General features: G+C 41.3%; 1 protein-coding gene across 6 annotated transcripts in view; it reads right to left on the minus strand.

Moving 5' to 3' along the window:
* NPHP4 (nephrocystin 4) overlaps window positions 1–21,989 on the minus strand; it is a 285,849-nt gene extending 263,860 nt beyond the window's left edge. For 5 of the 6 annotated variants that reach the window (XM_078873294.1, XM_078873296.1, XM_078873292.1 and 2 more), the window contains exon 1: window positions 21,785–21,869. Coding sequence is in view for 1 of the 6 variants with exons in the window: in XM_078873295.1 (XP_078729421.1) it covers window positions 21,785–21,955 (171 nt within the window). In the remaining 5 variants the exon portion in view is untranslated. Of the gene's footprint in view, window positions 1–21,784 lie in introns of all 6 variants that reach the window. The other variant, XM_078873295.1, reaches the window with a different exon arrangement.
* Window positions 21,990–23,037: the final 1,048 nt, after the last annotated feature.

The raw sequence follows: 23,037 nt of genomic DNA on the forward strand, positions 1-23,037 counted from the left end.
TGTAAAAATTAAGCACATTAACGCCAAACACTTTCATGTTTAACCTTAACATTTCTTTCACACACATTTCATGTTAGATGCAGTTTTGCTGTGGTTGTCATAAGGAAAATACGAGGCCCCTGCCATAGTAATGTGGAATTTCCACCACTTGCATGGGGCCACCAATGTAGACAAGCGCCGCCCGATGACACAGTACATTTCGAAACATGGCAAAATTTTGACGAAAAATCGATTGCTCCGAATCAACCCATGGGCCAATTGCAGCCAGGAGCGGTATTCGATTTTTTTTTAAATCCCCGCCCCCACGGCTTTGAATTAAAATAATGAAGTTAATTACTTAACACACTAATGTGGGAAGTAATTAAGATCGCTGTCTTGGTTAGTAAATAGTCTCTGCAGTGACGTGCTGAGGGGTGAAGGTGAATTGGAAGTGGAGCTTGGGGGATGGAAAGAAGACATCTGCGTGGCAGTAAAGGTGCTGTATTCACGTGTTTTTATCTATGGATATATATGAACCATATAGCAAACTACTGTAGTCTGTACTCCTTCAACAGATGAGGAGTAACAGCAAAACTACACGAACTCTTCACCGAAGCCCTCTCGTCATGGCCAGCAGACCTCGTAAACCATAGAATAGGATCTATTATCTGCCATCACGTGACACATCTTAACATTTTTCTCCTGCCTCTATCTTACATTATACTTGTGAATATGTCTCTCATATCTATCATATCTGCCTTCTAAAATCTACTCTATCCTTTCAGCAGCCCTTCTGAATACTTCTCACACATTATGGCTGTGGCCTGTGGCTCATTACATGCTTGTCAACCTGGCGGCACTCGATGCAAATAGTTATACACCTCTGCAATAAAATAGCAGTTGTTAGCCTTAAGAATCACATATCGACTTTATTAAACGCAAAAAAGCGAATCCCAGCATGGAAAAAGTCAACTCGTGTGTGCAACTACTACTAGTAATCACGGTTGGATATGTACGGTGCGAAAGAAGTCCAACAAACCATGTGTGCTAACACAAACGATACTGTCGGTTTTTTTTCAAATGGACTTAAAATTGGCACGGTAGCGACAGAACTCGGTTGTATCCGATGAAGTCTGTTAACTTCGTGCATCCTATTCTTGGTTCTTTCGGTAAAGTCACGTAGAAGGGAAACAATAAAAGAATAACAATATAAAACAATACAATTATCACGACGTTTCGACTGCAACACAAGCAATCATCATCAGGTGTGAAATCCACACCTGATGATGATTGGTTGTGTTGCAGTCGAAACGTCGTGAGAATTTTATTGTTTTATATTTTTTATTATTTTATTATTTCCCGTCTACGTGACTTTACCGAAAGAACCAAGAATATGAATCCCTGCAGTCACGAAAGCTTTAAATAAAAATTCTTGCATCCTAAAAAAACACAAAACTGTTTCCTGAAGGCCTAAAAAAAAAGACAACAATTTTTCGTGTCCAAAGAGGTTACATTTGGTCAACACGGTGTTTACCCACATGTGCTTGAGAATGGATTTGCACCCAGACAAATGTTTTACAAATCTGAGATTAAATCTGCTCATGCGCAGGAACCAGATGCATTAATGAATCGCTAGGCCGTGATTGACTGCAGCAGTGGCTGCTTACGGAGGCTGTGGACAGATCACGGCTAATGGTGATGTATAAAATATTCTTCAGTATTCGCGGTCAGTGTGAAACATTTAATATATTTTATTGGCGTGTTCGTTTTGTATGACAGCATACAGTGAAATACATATTATTTCACACGCTATTTTCAAACATGGGTTAAAGACGGCCAACAGCATTGATCATAATGTCCGTCGGGAAACAATGGTTATCTTGAAATTATTTTGCACTAACGTTGAAAGCTGCAAGTGTTTCGCATCTCTCGTGTTTTACTACGAGTCTCCTTTGAGAAAATGCATACGTCGCCTCAATGGGTCCTCGCTGAGTGTTAAATAAAGGCTACCTGATCGTGCAGTAAACCGAATAGGGCCTTAGTGCAATAAGCGGTCGGCACGCTCACCACCGGGATACTTTGCACGGAGTCAATAGTTCGATTCCTCCTCCCACCTGGCAATTCCTGCACACTCTGATGTAATAAGGTGCAATTAATGACAGCCCTATCTCCACTGCTGGACAAAGGCTTCCGTGTGTGTCGTGAGGGTCGTTTGACCACAACCTCACAGAGCCGGTGTGTGTGTGTGTGCTGATTACTGGACATCTGTGAAACTACTGAACAACATCTTATGGAAAAATATAGCTTTATAGCACATCGGGTTCCTCCAGTATAAATACATATTCTGTTGATGGGGGTGCCCCAGGACTGTTGCAGACATCACTCTCCACTGATGTCAGCCATGGCTGGGAATACAAACGCAGAGCACCCGGTTCATATAGAGCAGTGTGATAACCACTGGAAGGGTCACGATCCTAACCCCCAAGATGATCAAAATTGCTCAAATCTTAATTGTGAAATAATAATCATAATACCAATGTACACAGGGGACAACTTGAAAAGAGATCTAACAGAGTGATGTAGAAAGAGATACAAATTTGTTGGATGGGATGCGGTAGATAACAAGTTAATATGCAATATTAACGTATTATATTAACTCCTGATAATATCCAAACTAAACAAACATGAATAAGTAAGGTATGTTAAGAAGCAGTGCAACAATTCTAGATTTGAAGTTTTGGTGACTGCAAGGATCCATGTTCTTTGGTTCTTTCGGTAAAGTCACGTAGGTGAAAATAATAAAAGAAAAATTAAATTAAAAAAAGTGAAAACTAAATTAAAACACGACGCTTCGGGCGCAACACAAGCATCCTTCATCAGGACGGGACCACCACAGCGAAAACAGTTGCTGACGTATGCCAAAGAGATGGCTTTGACAAGGGGTTTTATAGCTGTAATCAGTGCAACATATCTTAAAATCTGTTTTTACTAAACACGTATTCATGTATATATGTGTGTTGAACTTCTTTCACACGGTATGTAGCCAAACGTGCAAACCGGAGGTGCGGAACACACCTTGAAATGAACTAATCATTTGGCGATGCTGGATTGGCAGTGGTGCACAAGCACAATTAACAATAAAATATCAACCTATTTGTAAAATATACAATGGGTAATGTTTTGGGGAATGGCCCCTTCTTCATAGCTCACGAAGGAACGAGTCTGAAAAGGAACCCCTTAAAATGAACTTGTCAAACACCTCACGCGCAAGACCTTTCAGAAAAATAGTTTGGAGACTCAAGTGAGATTTATTGCCGGGTAAATAAATATCATTGATAAAAACTATTGGAAAGTTGAATATATTGCTTAAGCCTCGTGTTTATCATGCGTGCCTCTCCCTTCAAAATGTTACAGCTCGAGTCAAACCTCAACCCTCAATAAATGCGTTACAGGAATGACACCTACTCAGTAAGCAATGTGTTAATCCATCTGAATGTTACATATGGAATTGTGTGCCCTGTCACATCTACATTTGTAGATTTGCCCACAATAAATGAACAACATCAAAACGTTTATCACATTCAGCAAGGTATTACCCAATTTAAACATTACGAAAAGACTGGCTGCATAAATCAATACCTTGTGATATGGGCAATTCCGAGGCAAAGTGATCCAATAACCTCCATGTAATAGCGAGGTACTGTTATTTCTTTTCTCAAAATTATATTTACAACACTTAGTGGAATACAAGAGCAGCAATGCGAAGCCTTCAAGGCATCAGCATTCCCGGCAAATGCAGGCACCAGATACAACACCTGCCAGTATCGCCTAGTGCCTTAAAGGGCAAGGGGTCAGACTGGCCGCCTCTTGTAACCTCGCAAATTAACAACACGTCAGAAGGCGCCACACGCCACAAGGCAATGCACGCCGTCTGCCACCGAGAATCTTGTTGATTCCCGGTGGCAGGCGAACGCTAAGAAAATAAAAAAAAAAGTTCTCTACGGCGTAATTGCCATTCGAGCCTCCGCGTTTGCACTGGACGTTATTATTTGATGAGGGCTCGCAATTTCGGGAGTGTTAAAAGTTACATTGGTTTTCTGACGTTCCGGTAATGTGTAGCTAGCAAGCTGATCAGTCCCTACTGCTGCAGCGGTTGAAAAGATGTCGACGCGATCTTCATAGACTGTTATCTTCAGTACGGACGATGGTATAATTGCAAATTAAATATTAATCACAAGACTTCCAGCAAATACCAAAAAAAAGAGAGGGTGAGCTCTATCTTTCCGCTTTAGATTTAAACTGCAAAAGGGTATTTAGTCAAATATTTATACTGAAAACGAAATTGGATTTTCCTTTGCCATCGCCGCAATAAAATCAGGGCCACTATCTAAACTCCATTAAGGCACCACATGAAAATTACACGCGTGATGGCCTATTCAGGAATGATAAAGAGACCTTAACCTCGACGACCTAAATGAGTATTTAAATTCACCTCCAGCGCGACCACGACCTAACGTACATTGCCCGCAAATGCTCGGGAAATGACCACAGGAATACCGAACGCGTTTGCATTCCATCGAATTACCACACAATGCCGATCTCTTAGAATGCCACGAAATGGCCACAGGATGCCGATTCCATTCGGAATTATATCAAACGACCGAAGGACAATTGCCTCCCTTTCTTCCTCCGAAGCATTTCTGGGCATAATGAAGAACCGTGCTGGGCGCAGCTGTTTGTGCCGCCGCTCAAGCTAAGAATGGAATGGGACACGGGGCCTCTTAGCGGACGTCAATTTGCTCCGCGACCGGCGGGAGCATCATCGGGCACGCTGCTGCCACCGCCGCCGCCGCCACCGAGTTGCGGACGCTAAAAGTTTTGCCATGGCAAAGGTGGGAGTGACGTCACTCCGCCTGGCAACTTTCGGCAAGGGGCCTGCCGGCTCGCCACACGTGCACCGGTAGTGGTGGGGAAGGTGGAGGGGGTGGTGGTGTTTAGTGGGTGGTGGTCGGGGGTGGTGGTGGTGTGGGGGGTAGTGGGGAAGGTGGTGGGGGGGGGGAAGGTGGTGGGGGGGGGGGGAAGGTGGTGGTGGGGAGTGTTTAGTGGGTGGTGGTCGGGGGTGGTGGTGGGGGGGGTAGTGGGGAAGGTGGTGGTGGGGGGGGAAGGTGGTGGGGGGGGGGGGTGTTTAGTGGGTGGTGGTCGGGGGTGGTGGTGGTGGGTGGTGGTCGGGGGTGGTGGTGGTGGGTGGTGGTGGGGGAGGTAGTGGGGGGGGGAAGGTGGGGGGGGAAGGTGGTGGTGGAGGTGGTGGTGGTGGGGTGGGTGGGGGGTGGTGGTGGGGAAGGTGGTGGTGGGGGTGTAGTGGTGTTTAGTGGATGGTGGTGGTGGGGGTGGTGTGGAGGTGGGTCGTGGTGGGGGGGGGCGACAGATGTGCGCTTCGACAGTTCAAGCGGGGCGCTTTCGACCGCTTCGGATGGAGAAATTCAGGGCTGCGGAAGACCAATGTCGCTTGGAGGGGGTCACAACCTCTTGTTTCTTCCCCGCGGGAGTGATGAACTGCCCCCTCATTATGTGTAGCAGCTTGTTGCGTCAAGGAGAGAACGGGTTTAATAAAACTTTCAGTTCAGCACGAGTGCGGATGTCAATATTGTGCCCGTGCACTGTGCGAGTGAATTTCATAAGAGCGAGTAAAGTATTGCTGTTTACTTTCGACGATGCAACTTTACGTGACGGTTTTATTACTTTATATTATACAAAAACGTCCATTTTGAATTTTTTACAAAGTGTGACATTACAAAGGCATAATAATCGGGCAAATAGTATTACTGGGACGTATGTATGTTCAACTTCTTTCACATCGTACGTAGCCAACCGTGCTAATTGGAGGTGCGAACCAAATGAGACGATGCATACGTCAACCTTTGAAAAATCTACGGTACGGAAATTTACAATTTGGATTCGGATCGCTACTAAAATGTACTTTGCAGCTTAAGATGATGTACAGATGGAGAGGCAAACTCATGGCAAGGAAACCACAGAAGACATGAAACTCTACATATCGTTGACATCTCAGACACACCATTGATAGCCAAAATAGCCAGAAGATAAGAGAAAAGTTTTGGGGGGTAAGAGTTCAAGCTGCCAGGCGCAGCAGCAAAGAATAAGCAGCCTCCCAGTTCGCAACAACAAAAAACTCAACACGCTCGTCGACAAACTCGAACACGTCAAGATATTTCGTTAACTGTGCTCGTGCGCCACTGCCAATGCAGCGTCGTCAAATATTACTGGTAGGAACCTCCTGGTTACACCAGCCCACAGGGGATTATTGTGTCCGTCGTGCAGGGAGGGGCTGGGTGGGGCGGGTGGGGCTGGGTGGGGGGTGGGAGGGGTGGGTCTGGGTGGGGAGGGGCTGGTCACCCCGTGGTGCCCTTATAAAACTCAACGTTTAACCTACTCACGCCGGCTTGCGGGCATATTTGCGGAATACACCACGCCGCCGTTGACCCTGGCCATTGACAGAGCAACCCAACGTTCCTATCAGCTCCCTCCGCAGGAATGTGTTTTGTCCCGTTTAGCAAAAGGTTGACAAGTTTGATGTCAAGGGAAGGCATTGCTTAAATGGAGTAGAGATCACGTGCAGAGTAGTGGCATGATGGGATGTATAAAGCAGCATGGCAACACACCTTATGGTTATAGACAGTCTATATACACACAAATAAATTATTAAAAGTGTAAATTGCCCTCTTAAAAAAACCCAGATTAGAAGTTTCGTCTGCGGCTTGGTGGGAGAGAGTTAAGCAACTCAAGGAGGCTGGCAATGGGGCCAAAGTATTCTCTTATTTTTCATTCGACCGCAAAGTTAGTGTTTTTGGCATGTCATCGAAAATCCATACCTCCAAAACAACATTGGGTGCACTTAGTTAATAAGGAATCAACAGCCACAAGGACACAACAAACACATAAATGACGGTTGCTGGGGCTACACAGCCAGCCACGCAGCAATGCACTCCAAAATACAACATTCGGGAAGGAAGACTCATTTTGTATGTGTATGTAAACGACGATGACATTAGCGCTCGCTCTTAATTTTCACGTGTGTCTGTTCCCCCTTATGACATTGTTAAATATTTAAAAATGAAAAGAATGCGGTTAAATTGTGACAGTTACCATTCTTTTCTTACGACTCACGGTGTGACACCGGTTAACGAAGAGTGCATTTTTTTTTGCACTCGGCATCTTTTGTGATGCTGAACCGGTAAAACGGTCACCGCCATTCAAAAGATTTCGAAATGAGCGATGTTCAAATATATCTTGGCAGGTCAAAACAAGTCTGATGGTCATACCTCCGAATGAAGTTTCACCCCACTTATTTTGACTAAAATTTTCACTCCTCAGACCTTGGGACACACATCAATACAACCTTCGCATTCCAAGTAAACCAGACGTGTTACACGTCTTAAGGACTCGGGAATCAGAACGGGAATTTGTCTCTGTGCTACGAGGTTTAATTGACAACAAAAGTGGCCAATCGGGTCGTTAAATTGGCCCATGGTCGTTGTCAAAGCAGCAGGAAGGGGATTGGGGTGCTACAGAAGTAGATGGCAGTGAAAGGGGAGGAAGGGAGGGTGGGAAAGGTGAGAGCGGCGCAACTTTTTTGTCTCATAACAAGAGTGTGTGTTTTCAAGACTGAAACAATAAACTCCAACAGGAAACCAATGCAATAGACTAAGATGTTTTTTTGTGTGCGTTTTAATTGGACCTCAGAGACGGAGCTTCATGATTATTCTCCCACCTCGTCGACCCGACTTGGTCCCTCTGCATGGCAATAATGTTGAATTATCCCCACGAGCTCGGGACCCATTAATGTAGAGGAGCGCTGCTCCAAGCTCATTTGAGTAAGGAAATATTTATTCTATTTTCTGTTTTGACCCCCGATTTGCTCGGCTAAGACATTGAGTATTTCTGTGTGCCTTCCTTTCCAGCAGAGGCCTCCCTCCCAAGCCTTCGACAGCCAAGGATGACTACTGTGTCATATCAGTTGGGAATATTGCATTGGGAGTGGTCGGAGGGGTAGATGTGGGGAGGTAAGGGCGGTTGAGCTGGGTGGGGGCACCCCTGCCATGTCCTCAGTTCCAAGACGCAAAAACTAAAATATCCCAGCCGTTGACCCCTACTAACCCTCGTGGATGACAAAGCTATATAATAAAACTGTAGTAATTAAAGCATTAAACGTATTTACACGTTTTTATTTTGGCACAAAAAAATATATATGTTTTTGGTCCAAAAGTGCATCTGCTTCGTAGCTGCAGAATAGTTCAATGGTTTTGAAATGGACATAGTAAAAGCCTCTTTGTAATCATGTTTACATTTTGATCTTTTTCAAGGGATCAAGGGAAGGCTAAATGCTGCACACTGAATGAAAATGTAATGATTGTTGATCTAACATATATTTGTCGTTTTCACACAAAATCCAAGCCAATTATCCAGGTTGACAAAAAACACTTTGTAGGTCAGTACATCGCACTGTGCTGCTAAATGTCTTTTATGATTTTTTCTGAATGTTTTATTCTTTATCTGAAAACGTCAGGGTCTACCTCACTGAAGCTCCTGGTTGGATTAAACTGTCTATTTAACATGTAGGCTTTCGCGACCAATATCATCCATAATAGTTTTTTGGGTCAGATCGTATGTGTCGTTTAACCCGCCACCACCCGACAATGCCAATTAGTAAGTTTTGTCACGTAAACAGAACGTGCCAATTCGTTACTAGTACAGCACACCGGTGTGTTGGAGAGCAAATCCACAACATTTACGATCTGAGTACGATGTTTCGCCAGCAATTAAAACTAGTTTCATCAGGCGACAGCCAGATTTGTGGAGAAATCCTCCTGTTTCGTTCCTTAAATAGAGGGATAGGTGTGATGACGTCACTTATGAGCCCTTCTTGTGCGGGTTTAACAATACATTTATATTTACGCGATCTAACCCCAAAAAAACCTATATTATGGATAAACTGTCTATGTTGGAAGGCTTTTTGTGTGGTCATAAAACGAATATAACATGTTAGAATGCATCAATACAATACAATGTTTCATATTCTTTGTCAAAGTGTGATCGAGATGTGTGTATTATTTTTCTGAAGGTTATGATGCCGAGCGAAAGCAATCTTTACTCCATGGTCTGTAAAAACGCCACAGCATAAAGGACTCGACAGCAACGGAGAAATATAATTAAAACTTCAAATGGGTAATGGGTTTATCCTTGCAGATTGCACTTTAAAAAAACACACATGAGAGTTCTTTAAGTTAGAGGAGTGAGTTCTTAGTTTAGAAGAGGGAGAAAAAAGCATGATGGATAGATATACCTACGTGAACATCCACTCAGGAAGTGTGTATTTTGACATGCTCTTAATATACTCCACCACTGTGGCTGCAAACCAGTACAGATTCAAGATGCAAACATAGGCCGGCTAACTGAAATAAAACGGAAGAACCGCGAGGCAAAATATGATCCTTTAATGAAGATCAGCATGGACGCCAGTTAAGTGTTAATAATTCGCAGTGCGATGGGCCGTGACTCAGTTGGCCACGTCTGCCGAACAGACGTCGTAAATGATAGCTCAAGGTCGCCCCAATCGACGGGGTAGCGGAGGGGAGCACAAGTCGACGATGGATCATGTAGAACACAGGGAGATCTCATTAGGAGAGCACTGCGATCCGTCTTGGAATCGGCCTTCGAGAGACGAAAACGGAAAAAAAACGTTGCTAGGAACCGCCAAAAGACACAGGTCAATTATGAGTCACGTGTTGAATTCATGTAAGACATGGTCAGATGGGATATTGCAGAAGATGATGCAGCAGCTAAACATGATCGTGAAAATAGCAAATAACTAACCAAATAAAAAAGGAAATCAAACACTACTTAGGCCAAAAGGTTATAGGGCCAGGTGATTATTTTTTTTGGCCAGGCTTTGTTGAATACAAGCAAAAGATTAATACTTAGGTAAGACGTCATTCAATGGAGGATTCCTGATCGACTCGTTGCTCAAAACATCACATTGTTGGAGTCATTAGTTGTGTGATGCTGATAAAAAAAAGGTTGACAAAATAATTCGTTGGCTTTTGCCGCAAGCGTACGTGCACACAGGCACACGCAACAGGAGGCACACGCCAAGAATACTGCCTCGTTGGTGAGCAATACCAACTCTTTCCCCCCACGGTTTTCTGAACAGTATTGGCTGTCTCGAGAGCCACAGGTGATTGATAACCCTCCCGCCTAACCGTCTCGTACGGCCCTCTCTCCCGGACCTTTTTCTCCGCGTGCAACCGCTTTTGCGGCGGCGGCGGCAGCGGCAACAGCAGCGGCAGTGGCACAGCACTTCACAGTTGGCAATTGAAGCAGGGCCCGATCCCCTCCTGGGATGGCTCGGCACACCCTTCTATGACCCTGCCACACATTACAGGCGATGCAAACATGCCAACGCTTCACGGTTTTCCGCACAGCGGAAAATGAGAAAACTAAATTGGTGCTAAGCGCTAAAAATCTTTTAGGCGGGGACATTGGGAAGCTCTGGGGGCTCATAACGCCTGTTTTAGGGGACGCAGCTGACAAAACCAGTATTTCAGATTGGTATGAATCCAGAGTGTGTCTAATAAATAAGGTATGTTTAAAGTATGGAAAGTCGGATGGCCCTTATTTAATTGGTTATCAATGACTGCACAAAAAACCCATCAGATAAGATTGGTTGTTCATTAAATTCAACATAGTCGAGCTCTGCATGATTTAATTATTAAATCAATCAGTGGTACGTGGCAACCTCCTCTTTACGGTGCACGCAAGACCGCCATCAATTCCCAGGTAAGCGAAGCCGAAATTATAATATTTTTGTTCAAATTGTATCTTCAAAAAGGCACATTCTGAATAGCAGCAAATCATTAAGAGGCTCAAATTGTTGGTTGTAATTTAAATCTATGAAGAGAAATTTGACTGAATGGTTTCAGATGGTATATATGTTTTCAGTGAAGCAAGATTTTGCTGCAGATTTAACCACTGATGTTAATGTCTGACTCATAGAATTACACGCTAGAAATTAATCTTGCTTTGCTTAGATTTAGACATGCAATTGAATTATGATGAGCAGCTTCTGCTCAGGCGGTCTACAATTTGAAAAATGTTATTTGGCCCAATCACAAAACGGTGCACATTTGCTCCCCAGAGCCTCAAATACAGTAAAGTAATAATACATTATACATTATATTCATATACGTTCATCAAAAATATATGGGGAGTATAAAAACTTAAACAAAAGTATTTCAAAGAGTCAATACTTTAACATCTACTATCCCGGCAAGATAAAAATGAATTCTGAACTTTGTACTTTATTCAACTGTAGAAGACTTTTACAAATTACCCATGAGGACATTTGCACCTGGAGGGAACAAATTAAAATAGGTTTCATAATCAACGTTTTTGGGTTTAGATCGCGTTATTTATAAATGTGTCGTAACCCTCCACCACCCGACACGGCCAATCAGCAAAAAAAAAGTGTCACGTTGACAAAAGGCAAATAGTTCACTGCTTTAGCCCACCGGTGTGTTGAAGCGTGAAACCACAACATTTACAACTTTTGAGTACGACGTTTCGCTGGTAATTGCATCCAGCATCATCGGGCAATTCGCCAGAATGGTGAGGCTCTGCTCTGACTCCCGGTCTTAAATAGAGCAGCAGCAGGGTGACGTCATCATTTCACGCTTCAACACACCGGTGGGCTAAAGCAGTGAACTATGTCTTTTGTCAACGTGACACTTTTTTTTGCTGATTGGCCGTGTCAGGTGGTGGAGGGTTACGACACATTTATAAATAACGCGATCTAAACCCAAAAACGTTGATTATGAATAATATTGGTCGCGAAAGCCTACGTGTTAAACTAAAATAGGTTTATTAGCGATCGAATGAATCAACACGACATGGCATGGCACCATATATTATATTATTATCCAGGCTTTATGTTTGGAGGTTTCAGCCATTGTGCGACAGGGCCGCCCGACCGAGGCCAACAGCCAAACGTGAACGAGGCAGGAATCAAACTGGAGCCCTCCTGCTCAAAAGACTGCCAGTTTTCTGGTGAACATCGTTCTTGAGCTTACGTGAAATGGTGCAATTATCATTAAATTTCGTTGCCTTTAAAAAAAAATCATCTTTATTGACCCATTTAACAGTCTGCAACACTGGGGAAATAAAGTTGCTCATGAGTCTGCCTCGTGCAATGTAAAAAATATTTTGCATATGCAACACGTATTCTGATTGGCTGCAAGGACTCATATGGTCATTATAGCAACGTAGGCTTTACCGAACATGGCTGATTTGCTTACAGCAATATCAGAGTATAGACAATAAATAATTGGAGCTGTGTTTGTCATATTTTATCACCTTATCTTCGTTCATATCTCCCTTATTTACCCATCTCTGGAGTATTATTGACGAGTGTGTTGAATTTATTGTTTAATCTGTGGGTCCTGATTTTCTCATGCATTCCAAACACCAAATGAAACCAGTCAAACATTCTAAAGCAAAATCCCGCTGAAAAAGAGTTGAGACACAGCAAGACTTTCCTGGATAAAATAATGGCCATAATAACTATTGTTACTTTGTCGAGAAACAGAAGAAATGGAAATGCAGTAGTTAACATGGTACGATACACAGCATTTGAATACTGCAACAAAGTTACCTGCAGGAAATTTGTACAGATTAAATTCAGCTGAACTGTTTTGTACATATATGCATTGCCCACAAATGTTTTAAATGCAATACAGCTGGTTGCAAAAATAATGCAGCATGATCATTCATTTATTCATTCTTGTATTGTGTGTGCTTTGACAACAAAGCTTTGCCATTTCATTTTGCACGGGATATGTTAAGCAGACATGTTTGGCAACTGAACAGAATGCTGCTGTGAATGATAACAATAAAGAAAACTGACATTTAACACTCGAGAGAAGCGATGTTGGTTATATGCTTAAATAATGCTTATCCGCATGGCATTTAAAGTGGACAATGATTATAAATGGAAGAGCTAGCAATGCGGCGCTTACGCCATCCCAACCAGGGTACTGCAAGGTACAATATGTAGAAAAACAAGATAAAGAATCTCCACTTTTGGAGTTAACCATCGTTGGTTCATCACATTTAAAGCTGGCCTTCAATACAAGGGGAATCTCGTAACTATATACAGTTCCACGATTTTTTGACATATATTTCAAACACTAGATGTGTACAATCATTAACGTAATCATGAAGTGGCTTTTTTTAATTGGGCATAGTATGCCAACCTATTCGGACTATGATTCAAATAGAAATATCAAGCTCTCTTTGTAAATGGATAAAAGCTCGTAAAATACCAAGGTATAGGGCACGCTCAGACAAAATGACTTTTTAATCCATGCTGGAATGGTGACTTCATAATACAACAAAAACTTAAGATAATTATCCTCAGCCTGACAACCTATATTTCTTATTTTTAGTATTATTTTGAAGTTTATGGACTGTTACCTTACCTAATTTATGAAACTGTCCATGTGCACGATGGATTATCAGACTACTCTGTCTCCCAAACGCTGATGTTTGGCCCATAAAATAGATCCCAAGACAAGTTCAAATACCGTTTGACACGGTGTGCACAATTCAGCCAGCTTGCAGCGATCATAACACAGTGTGGTGGCAACAACCATAACCACCGCATTGCACACACACACACAAAGGGTACATTTACCAAAGTAAGAACCATTATTACTGGCAGGAAACATTTCATAAACACAACAGTAATTTTAAATGTTAAAATAGTAATTTAAAAACATGAAACATTCCAAACCCAGATGAGTAGTTTGCAATTACACGTTAATAATCTAGCGAGTAAACAGTTTTTTGCGTAACTGACAATCAGTGCACTCAATGCCAAAGAGAATTAACTGAATTCCCTTTTCATACGAGCAAGGGGGCCCTGTTCAGGTAATATTTATAATTTACATTTAAATCTATATCCTTTATTTCTATACCCAGATGCAGAGTCATTAACTTTTCTTGATTTATAATTTAACTTTTTTGTTTTAAAGCCTATCACATTTATCGGTGCAGTTCATATGTACATGAATTCCAGCAGGCAAATGTCCAACTTTAACAAAACATCTTTCTGGGCACTGCTACATTTTAACAAGTGCATGGGAAAAAGGAAAGTGAAAACATTCTTACAAATATCAGCAACTACTGCAATCATATATTTTATGAATAAGTAGCTTCGTGTCTCAAGAGCCTCGTACTTCTGTCAAGAGCACTGAGCGAACACGCTCACATTTTGCAATTAGAACAGGCTTCCAACTATGATTAAACCTGGTTCTTACATGTAACAAATTTATGGTTTCAGCCAAGAGAGTATTTTGGTCAGGGTTCAGGTGACTGTGGCTGAAGGTGGTTCGTTGAATTTAAGATGATGGTTAGAAGCAGTATTTGGGTTCGGGCGACTGTGGCTGAAGGTGGTTCGTTGAAATTAAGATGATGGTTAGAGGCAGTATTTGGGTTCGGGCGACTGTGGCTGAAGGTGGTTCGTTAAGATGATGGTTAGAGGCAGTATTTGGGTTCGGGCGACTGTGGCTAAAGATGGTTCGTTGAAATTAAGATGATGGTTAGAGGCAGTATTTGGGTTCGGGCGACTGTGGCTGAAGGTGGTTCGTTGAAATTAAGATGATGGTTAGAGGCAGTATTTGGGTTCGGGCGACTGTGGCTTTTACTTTTTCTATCTCAAACCCAGTGTCCACTTTGTGGACATTTGTGGACTTCCAATTATCCTTTCAGACACACTTTGGCAATGCCTGTGGCTCCCTAAGGGTCCGCTGACACCCGTTTGAAAAACCGGTGAGGTGGCCAGGAGATGCTAGTACAGTAATTGATTCTTGAATCTATCCATGCAGCGCTTTGAATGTTCCCCCACGTAAATATGAGCTTTCTCCAGTTACTTTGCTTACCTCCCACACGTCGCACACTAAACGGCAAAACGTCCCAATGTAGATCCTTCCTGAAATGGTGTTGAGATTCATCAAGGCGGTCATAGGTAAATAAAGGAAATCCTTATTTATTTACTTATTTACGATTACAACAACTGCATCAGCAACAACTGAGATAACCATGGCGATTTTTCCTTTGGAATTTTAAATTAAATTATGTACTTGCAACGATCTCAAGCGAGGACGAGAATCGGGTTCGTGCTGGCAAGGCATATACTCCCAACGTTTGAGTGATGTCTCAGAGCCACCCAGTCAACCCCTCGTTTCACTCTATTTGCTTGCGAGTGTCAAAATCTTGTCACTTAAAAACGTTGCGAGCAGCGAGATATTAAATAAATAAAAATACTAATCAGTCGGAAGAGGGAAGGGGGAAAGAAGGGTTGTAGAGATTTTTGCAGAGTTTGAGATGGTTTAGGCACACAGTCCAATCATCGTTTTCACTGGGATGAATTTGTTGTGCATAAGCACAGTCAATCCCCTTTAGAAGCTAAAAGCAACTGCAAGGTTAGCCTCTGGAAGTAAAATGTGTGTGCTTTTTTTAAAGATTAATGAATTCCCAGGATGCCATAGAATATTTGCTTATTAGCCTTATACAATAAAATATGGTTTTAGAATCAATGAATATATCAAATTAATAGTCGCTAAAATGTTTCGTATCGCATGGAATATGAACTGTTTAATATCAGATCACTGCGACAGTCAAGCGAGAGATATAAAACATGAAGGGCTGTCACGATTAATATATATTATCAACAAAAAATTATGAGAATCTGTGTCGATTCTAATGAACCAGCCGGCCAATTACTCAGAATCATTCGTCAAGTATTTATCGTGCCACACAAACCTGCAACGGCAAAATTGTAAAATTATCTCCGATTGCTGCACAAACCAGCGCAAGGTGACGCCGCTCGAGTGATAAGGTGGAGGATTCAACACCAAGCTCAAATGATAGAATTATAGGTCCCATGTGGCTTGAGAGATAAAGTGACAGGTTCCACACATGGCTCAAATTGTAGGCTTCGTACCCATCCCACTCTCAACCCCATCTATATTTCAGCAAATCCATGCAAAGTGGTACTATGTCAGTGCATTCCGTAGTGAATTTAAAAGCAATCGATTCATGCCTGGTGACAGTGACAGCCATACATAAAATAAAGGGGCCCTTTAGATGCATGGGCCGGTCCTGTGACAGCACAAAAAGAGTTAAAGCGCAGGTGCTTAACAAGAGATCAGCAAGTGGCCTAGTATTTTTGATTCTAAAAATGCACAGCGCTCGACAATTAGTGTCGCTAGCTAAGGAACATTAGCTGTGATGTATGGTTTTATGGGCGGTTTTTGGCATTAACTCTACCCACCCCTATCCTATAGCCTCCCCACAGCCCAAAGTTAAACAGATTAATTAGGCACAAACACATATAGTGTTGTGCAGAAAGCCATTTACCTGACCAGAAGGCTGACCTTTACATTTTTTACACTTTCCCTGGTACAAATATTAGCCATTAACACATACGTAAAAAAATGTTTTAACAATCATGTGGGAATTTATGAACCAATTTAATATTTCCCCTGCATAAATGCATTACTTATAGTGAGAGAATGTGGGAAGCTTTTTAGAAAATACGTACCTGCATTTTTTGCTGCATTTCTAGTAAAATCAACAATGACAAAAAACTTTAATTAGTTTGTTCAAAAAGGTAATTATATATCAGACTGCCACCATAGCTTTGTGCTGCAATTTTAATAACTTTTCAAGTATGTAAAACCATAATGCTACATATTATAAATTAAAAAATTTAATTCCACCCAACAGTAATTCCACAAAATGTCAAAACTCAAGGTCATAAGTCGATATAATAAGCTATTATTTTTGCAATTGTAGTGCATGTAGAATCTATAAATGGTATATGTTGATGGGGGATAATCAATTTTTAATTCTATCCGTAAAATGCGACCACATGAATCTCACATGTATTCAGCACAAGACTCTCTGATAATTGATCAATTAATTTATCTCGACTTAATCTGCATCAATTCATCAATTAAAACCGATTGTTACACTCAAAAGCATCAAATAATGCGTAGAAGAATCAATTCTTTTAGATCTCTGTGCGTCACGTGGTAATTGGTTGACATGGTCCCCTGCAGTGACTATAGGCACTACATTCACAGTGAATATAAAACAAAATATCCATAACTTTTTTTTGTTAAATCACGTAAATATAAATGTGTCGTTAAACCCACCACCACCACCCGACACAGCCAATCAGTAAAGCTTATCATGTAAACAAAATGCAAAGTCGTTACTAGTTCAAAACACCGGTGTGTTGGAGAGTAAACCCACAACATTCGAATACAACTTCTTGGTTCTTTCGGTAAAGTCACGTAGAAGGGAAATAATAAAAAAAAAACATAATCAAATAAAATTCTCACGACGTTTCGGCCACAACGCAAGCAGCCGTCCTCAGGTGAAGAACAGGGCTGTCGGAAAGACAGCGTCCGAATGAACACCACCAAGCTTGGCAGTGTATATTTAAGCTGGGTTAGCGGGAAAAAAAATTAGAGGAAAAAAAATTAGAGGAAAAAGAAATTCGAGTACAACGGTATGCCGGTAACTACAATCAGCTTTTCAGGCGACAGCCAGGACTGGGGAGAAATCCTGTTTCGGTCTCAGAGGGTTAAATGTGATTTCGTCACTTGTCAGCCAACCAGGTGCGAAGATCAGAAGGGGGGGGGAGGGCATGTTTTGTTTACGTGACAAAGCTTACTAATTGGCTGTGTCGGGTGGTGGCGCGTTTAACCACAGATTTATATTTACGCGATCTAACCCAAAAAACCTCCATTATGGTTAATATTGGTCGCGAAAGCGTGGTGGCGCGTTTAACCACGGATTTATATTTAAGCGATCTAACCCAAAAAACCTCTATTATGGTTAATATTGGTCGCGAAAGCGTGGTGGCGGGTTTAACGACAGATTTATATTTACACGATCTAACCCAAAACACCTCTATTATGGTTAATATTGGTCGCGAAAGCGTGGTGGCGAGTTTAACGACGCATTTATGTTTACACAATCTAACCCAAAAAACCTCTATTATGGTTAATATTGGTTGCGAAAGCCTAATTCGTGTTAATCATGAGAGCTCTGGGAACAGAAGTGTCAACCTCGGACGGTGCATGGGGTTAAATGGCCTGCACCAAGCCTCAAAACTTTTTATTTAGTGTATAGACCCCCCCCCCCCCCCCCCACTGCTGCCTTCAGAACTAATATTTTAAAGATTTGCTGTTGCTCTATCACCAAGGAGCAACGTGTGCAGCCACATGTGTAGAATCTCTACATGCCTCATCAATATTAATTATAAATACTTTTTTCCCCAGACATCTCTTGCAAATGAGATGGGTCTCCAATGGATCTGATCTGGTAAAGATATTTAACAAATTGAACAAACTACCTTCAACAAAAGAAAAAAAGATAATAAGCAAGCTTCCAAAATGTTTCCCAGCAGTTAATTGCAAGCTGGAGTGAAAATGTTGCGATTGACGGCAGTGAAGGACAATGTTTTATAAAAAAAAAATTACATTATCGTCAATAGCATGATAATTTTTTTTTTACCAGGTAAAGCCCACTGAGCTATATAGCTCTTTTTCAGAAGCGACCTGGCCACAAATGATAGCTCAACGAAGTGGCTTTTGTGGAAATTTATCGCAGACAAATATTCAAACGCATGTTTCTAAAAATGGAGAGAAAAACCGAAGGACCAGGATAAAAATCCACGCGAGCACGGGGAGTACATGCAAACTCCAAATATACAGGCGTCAGGGTCGGGATCAAACTCACGACCTCCTGTATACCAGGCGAGATAGCTTAAATTTCACCACCTCGGCGCAAACAATGCCTTAGAAGAAATAAACAACACAATAAGTAATGTTTTAACGTGCTAAGAAGAGGATCAATTTCCCAAAATGTCATCTGTGTATGTTTCTTTTAAGGCCAGTGTTATTTATGAATGTGTTAAGTTTTTTTTGTTAATTGTGCTTGTGCACCACTGTCAACGCAGCATCACCAAATAATGTTAAAACACTTAAACCACAAATTGTTGTGAATGCAAGATAATGTTTACCTCCTAAATGTAAAACCACAATCACCACATCATCTTTCTTCAGCATATTCAAATACAAGCCCTCAAAAAGCACTTTATTTTTCCAACACCATGTCCCATTTACTTTAAATCTCCAGCAACAGGACCATGACCTTCAAATACGAGTCTCCATTCATTTCATTTGCAAGTAAAAATAGCCAACTGGTTTGCAGGACATGCCAGTCAATGAACCAAAAGTAATTTGCTGCATGAAAGGTTGGAAAAAAAAGGTTACAATCTCAAATATTACACCATAAACACTCTAAGGGCCAGTGAACATGCATTCATTTCCACATATTTTCGTATTACTTTTGAAAGTGCTTATTCATATTCCTGCATACTTCCACTCAGAGTATTTTAAAAGCTGAAGTCTATGTCTGCAAAGTTGGACAATACTATTTCTAGCCTTGAATTACGGTATATTATGCTTTTCGAACTGTTCATACTCGCTCAGGGACAGACAGTTTTGCTGGCTTCCAGATTGTTGCGAGTAAAATCATGTGGCATTTGTACTGTCATGGAATGCACTGCACACACATCATTTTTTCCCTTCATCCTAATAAATGCATGGACAGCCAACATATATCAAGAAGCAAGCAGTAAAAACTACGAAACTGCTTACATGTTCCGAAAATTTACCTATGATTGAACGACCTGCTGGGAAACATACAGCATGATTTTGCTTTGCAAGCAACTTATTTTGTCTTTATAAAATCGAGGTAATGCGGCTTATCAAAAAACAGCTGCCAAATTCGTGTTTGAAAATGCCTGTTTCATAAATGTAAATGATCAGCATGTGTTTTTTCATTCAAAAAAGGTCATGTTTTAAAATATTGTTGTATTTGTAGTGTCAACATTGATGTCTATGCTGTTGTACCGTATATAGGATAAACCACCGAGCATACATATTTTGTTGTATCCTGAGAAAAATACACAGACATATCCATGTGCTTAGATGCAAATGCACAGCACAATAAAACCATATCAAAAGAATAACAAAGAACAAACAACTTCAAGCGAATATGACTTTGTGTCGTATCCAAGGTATGTTTTAGATGCTGTATATCCTTGCCAATACAGGAGATGAAGGTGATAGCATTACAAATATATAGAATCCATAGACCTACAAAGTGGTTGTTCCATTTGTCCTTAACCGTATTCTTTCTTGCATGGACGCTAGATTATTATTACTCGTCTCTCAAGTTAAAAACTAAAATAATGAACTACAAACAACGAAGAAGTTACTACCGTAATGTATACACTATTTGGTAAAACTGTTCATCAGCATGAGTAATGATATCATTAAATAAACCCGAACATATTGACAACTGGAACGCAAGCTATGCTTGTACATAAGTAATCTGTAAAAAAAAATAGTTATTAAACATTTCAAAAATCCATCAACATAAACTGAGCATATCATTATATAACGGTGCTGTATTAAAATACGGACTATTTGCCCATCGATACGATCCACTGACACGATTCTGGTGAAGATTCAATTCAACTTTCGATTATGTGTTTGTATGATGAAGACCGCTTGTGTTGCGATCGAAACGTCGTGGGTTTTTTGGTTTTATTATTTTCAATTTATGATTCATATTTTTTATTTTATTATTTTTATTATTTTTATCTACGTGACTTTACCGAAAGAACCAAGAATATGGCTCATATCTTTAGATGCCCGCAAAAGTTTGAGAGCGAGAAAAAAATGAATTTTCCACACGCAGTCAAATTGTGGTAATGACGCTTGAAAATTTGAACAAAAGTTGAAACACCCCAAAGCATTAAGAGATGCACGTTTGGATTACACTTAAGGGACACACGAGTCAGGGCACAAAAGCAAATGAGACACAATGATCTGGTAAGGAAGAACTATTTGAACAGATGGTTAATGGACAAGACTTCTAACGGAATGCCACCAATGGGCAAACCGATGTCTGATATTTTCTATGGAGACTACATTATACTGTAGACCCACTGTTTTTGTTCATGTAAGACGGACTTACATGAATCTAAATCGACTGTGTATTGAATTGCAATGAGATCATATTCCTGTACGGTATCTCTTTAGCTGTTGCTTGACTGACATTCTATTTGCAAACAATGAGGTACAAGTGTGATGGTTAGCGCACTGAACTTGCCAACTCTGCCGGCGCGAGAATTTAAATGGTCACTTTTTTTCAAACATTGCTCTACCCTGTCCACCTAGCAGTATAACTCGGCACACCGCTGTTAATCGACAGATAACGTGTGGTGGGATAAAGTGTGGGTACTCCCACCTCTTTCCAAGACGTCTGACCAGCTTGAAAGAGTAGGCCAAATACGCTCTAGAGCGGCTTTATAGCGCTCATTCTGCTCGCAGTGGCGTATTTGAGATAGTCTTAAAAATGCGAAAACAAGCAAAAACCGTACATTTGGCGTCATGACAACACGTTATTGCTTAATTCAGACAATAATTAACATGAGTTAATTTTGAGTGAATACATCTGTATGTTAAACAGTGGTCTGCAAAGAGCGCGTCAGCCCTGCAGCTGAAGGCGCGACCTCTCCGGCCGAACCCTAAGACAAGACCGTAAGGCTGCCACTAAGGCCTAGCAAAACAGCCCGTCTTCTTACCGGCTTTGCAACGCTTTCGGCTAGGCTCAGGAGCAGCCGATAAGCCGCTGGTTCCTCGTCAAAGTTGTGCTTCAGCCTCTGCGGATGCGGAGGCACGGGCGCATATTTTTCAAACATTTTCCGCCACAAATTCGGGAAAGTCTCGGTCCCATCGCTCGTGGGCGCCGCCATGGTTGTTGGTGCGCGCGACTCCCGGCGGACGCTACCATCGCCAACAAATGGAGGTGCTTTTCCGATAATCCAATTTATTAAATGATAAAATTCTACTTAAGGTATGTGTCTTTAATAAAAACTAACACGGTGTAAATATTTTAATAATATTTCAATCAACGTTATGTACTTTTAAGTGGTGAAATGTATATTGTCTGCCGTACTATAATTACGATCACCCCTATTGCGCACATTTGAACTCAACCGTTACCATGGTAATAGATGAGCGTGTACTATTCTTAGGTTTCAAACTAAATTATCAGGTAACTGTTACTGCTCTAAAGCTCTGCTTTCGTAAATCTAAAACGTATACTGCATCATTTCAACCACTTCATTTGGATTGGTTAGACCTTCCTACTGGATTTATTCACATGGGTTGTGTTTTTGGCAAGCATTTGATTCACAATTGGAAGACTAAGTTAAAAGGGACAGATTTGGGAAGGAGGCATTATTGCCTGCTTATTTATTTTTTTGCAAATATTCTCAACGACACTCGTGTTTATTTTGTGCAATGTATTATTCATTGTTTGTGTTGAACTAGGACATACATATGTAACACAGGGTCTTTGCCAATAACATCTGGCATTTAACCAGCATTGGTTCAAGCAAGCCTGACTGCTGATGAGACACTTTATGTCAAAACTGGTCCAGAATTTATTTGTATTAAACAAACGCTGTTGAAATTATTCTCACTCCCAAAAAGGCCGTGTGCATGGCTGATGGAATGTGTAAAATACTTTATAGCGAGAGACATGTGTTTGGTGTTAAAGATTGATTGAAGATTCTACGGTATAAATCTGTAATGAATGTTAATAACAGACAGTGATGTTGCTGAGTGTCTTCCTTACGTCACCTGGACACAGTTGCCTATGTCGCTGCCCTTGAAATCCACAAGGCCGTTTGAGGTAGCTGCCCTTATAAATCGACGGGCACTTCTGCAGCCTCAATACTTTATTTCGAATTTATTTTGACGGTAATCCTAATGGAATAAAAATCTCAGATTGGACAACTGACGTCTCTCTCCTTTTCATACAACGGTGTGT

Source organism: Lampetra fluviatilis, chromosome 36 (assembly GCF_964198595.1).
Source record: "Lampetra fluviatilis chromosome 36, kcLamFluv1.1, whole genome shotgun sequence".
In the NCBI taxonomy this organism is placed as follows: domain Eukaryota; kingdom Metazoa; phylum Chordata; class Hyperoartia; order Petromyzontiformes; family Petromyzontidae; genus Lampetra; species Lampetra fluviatilis.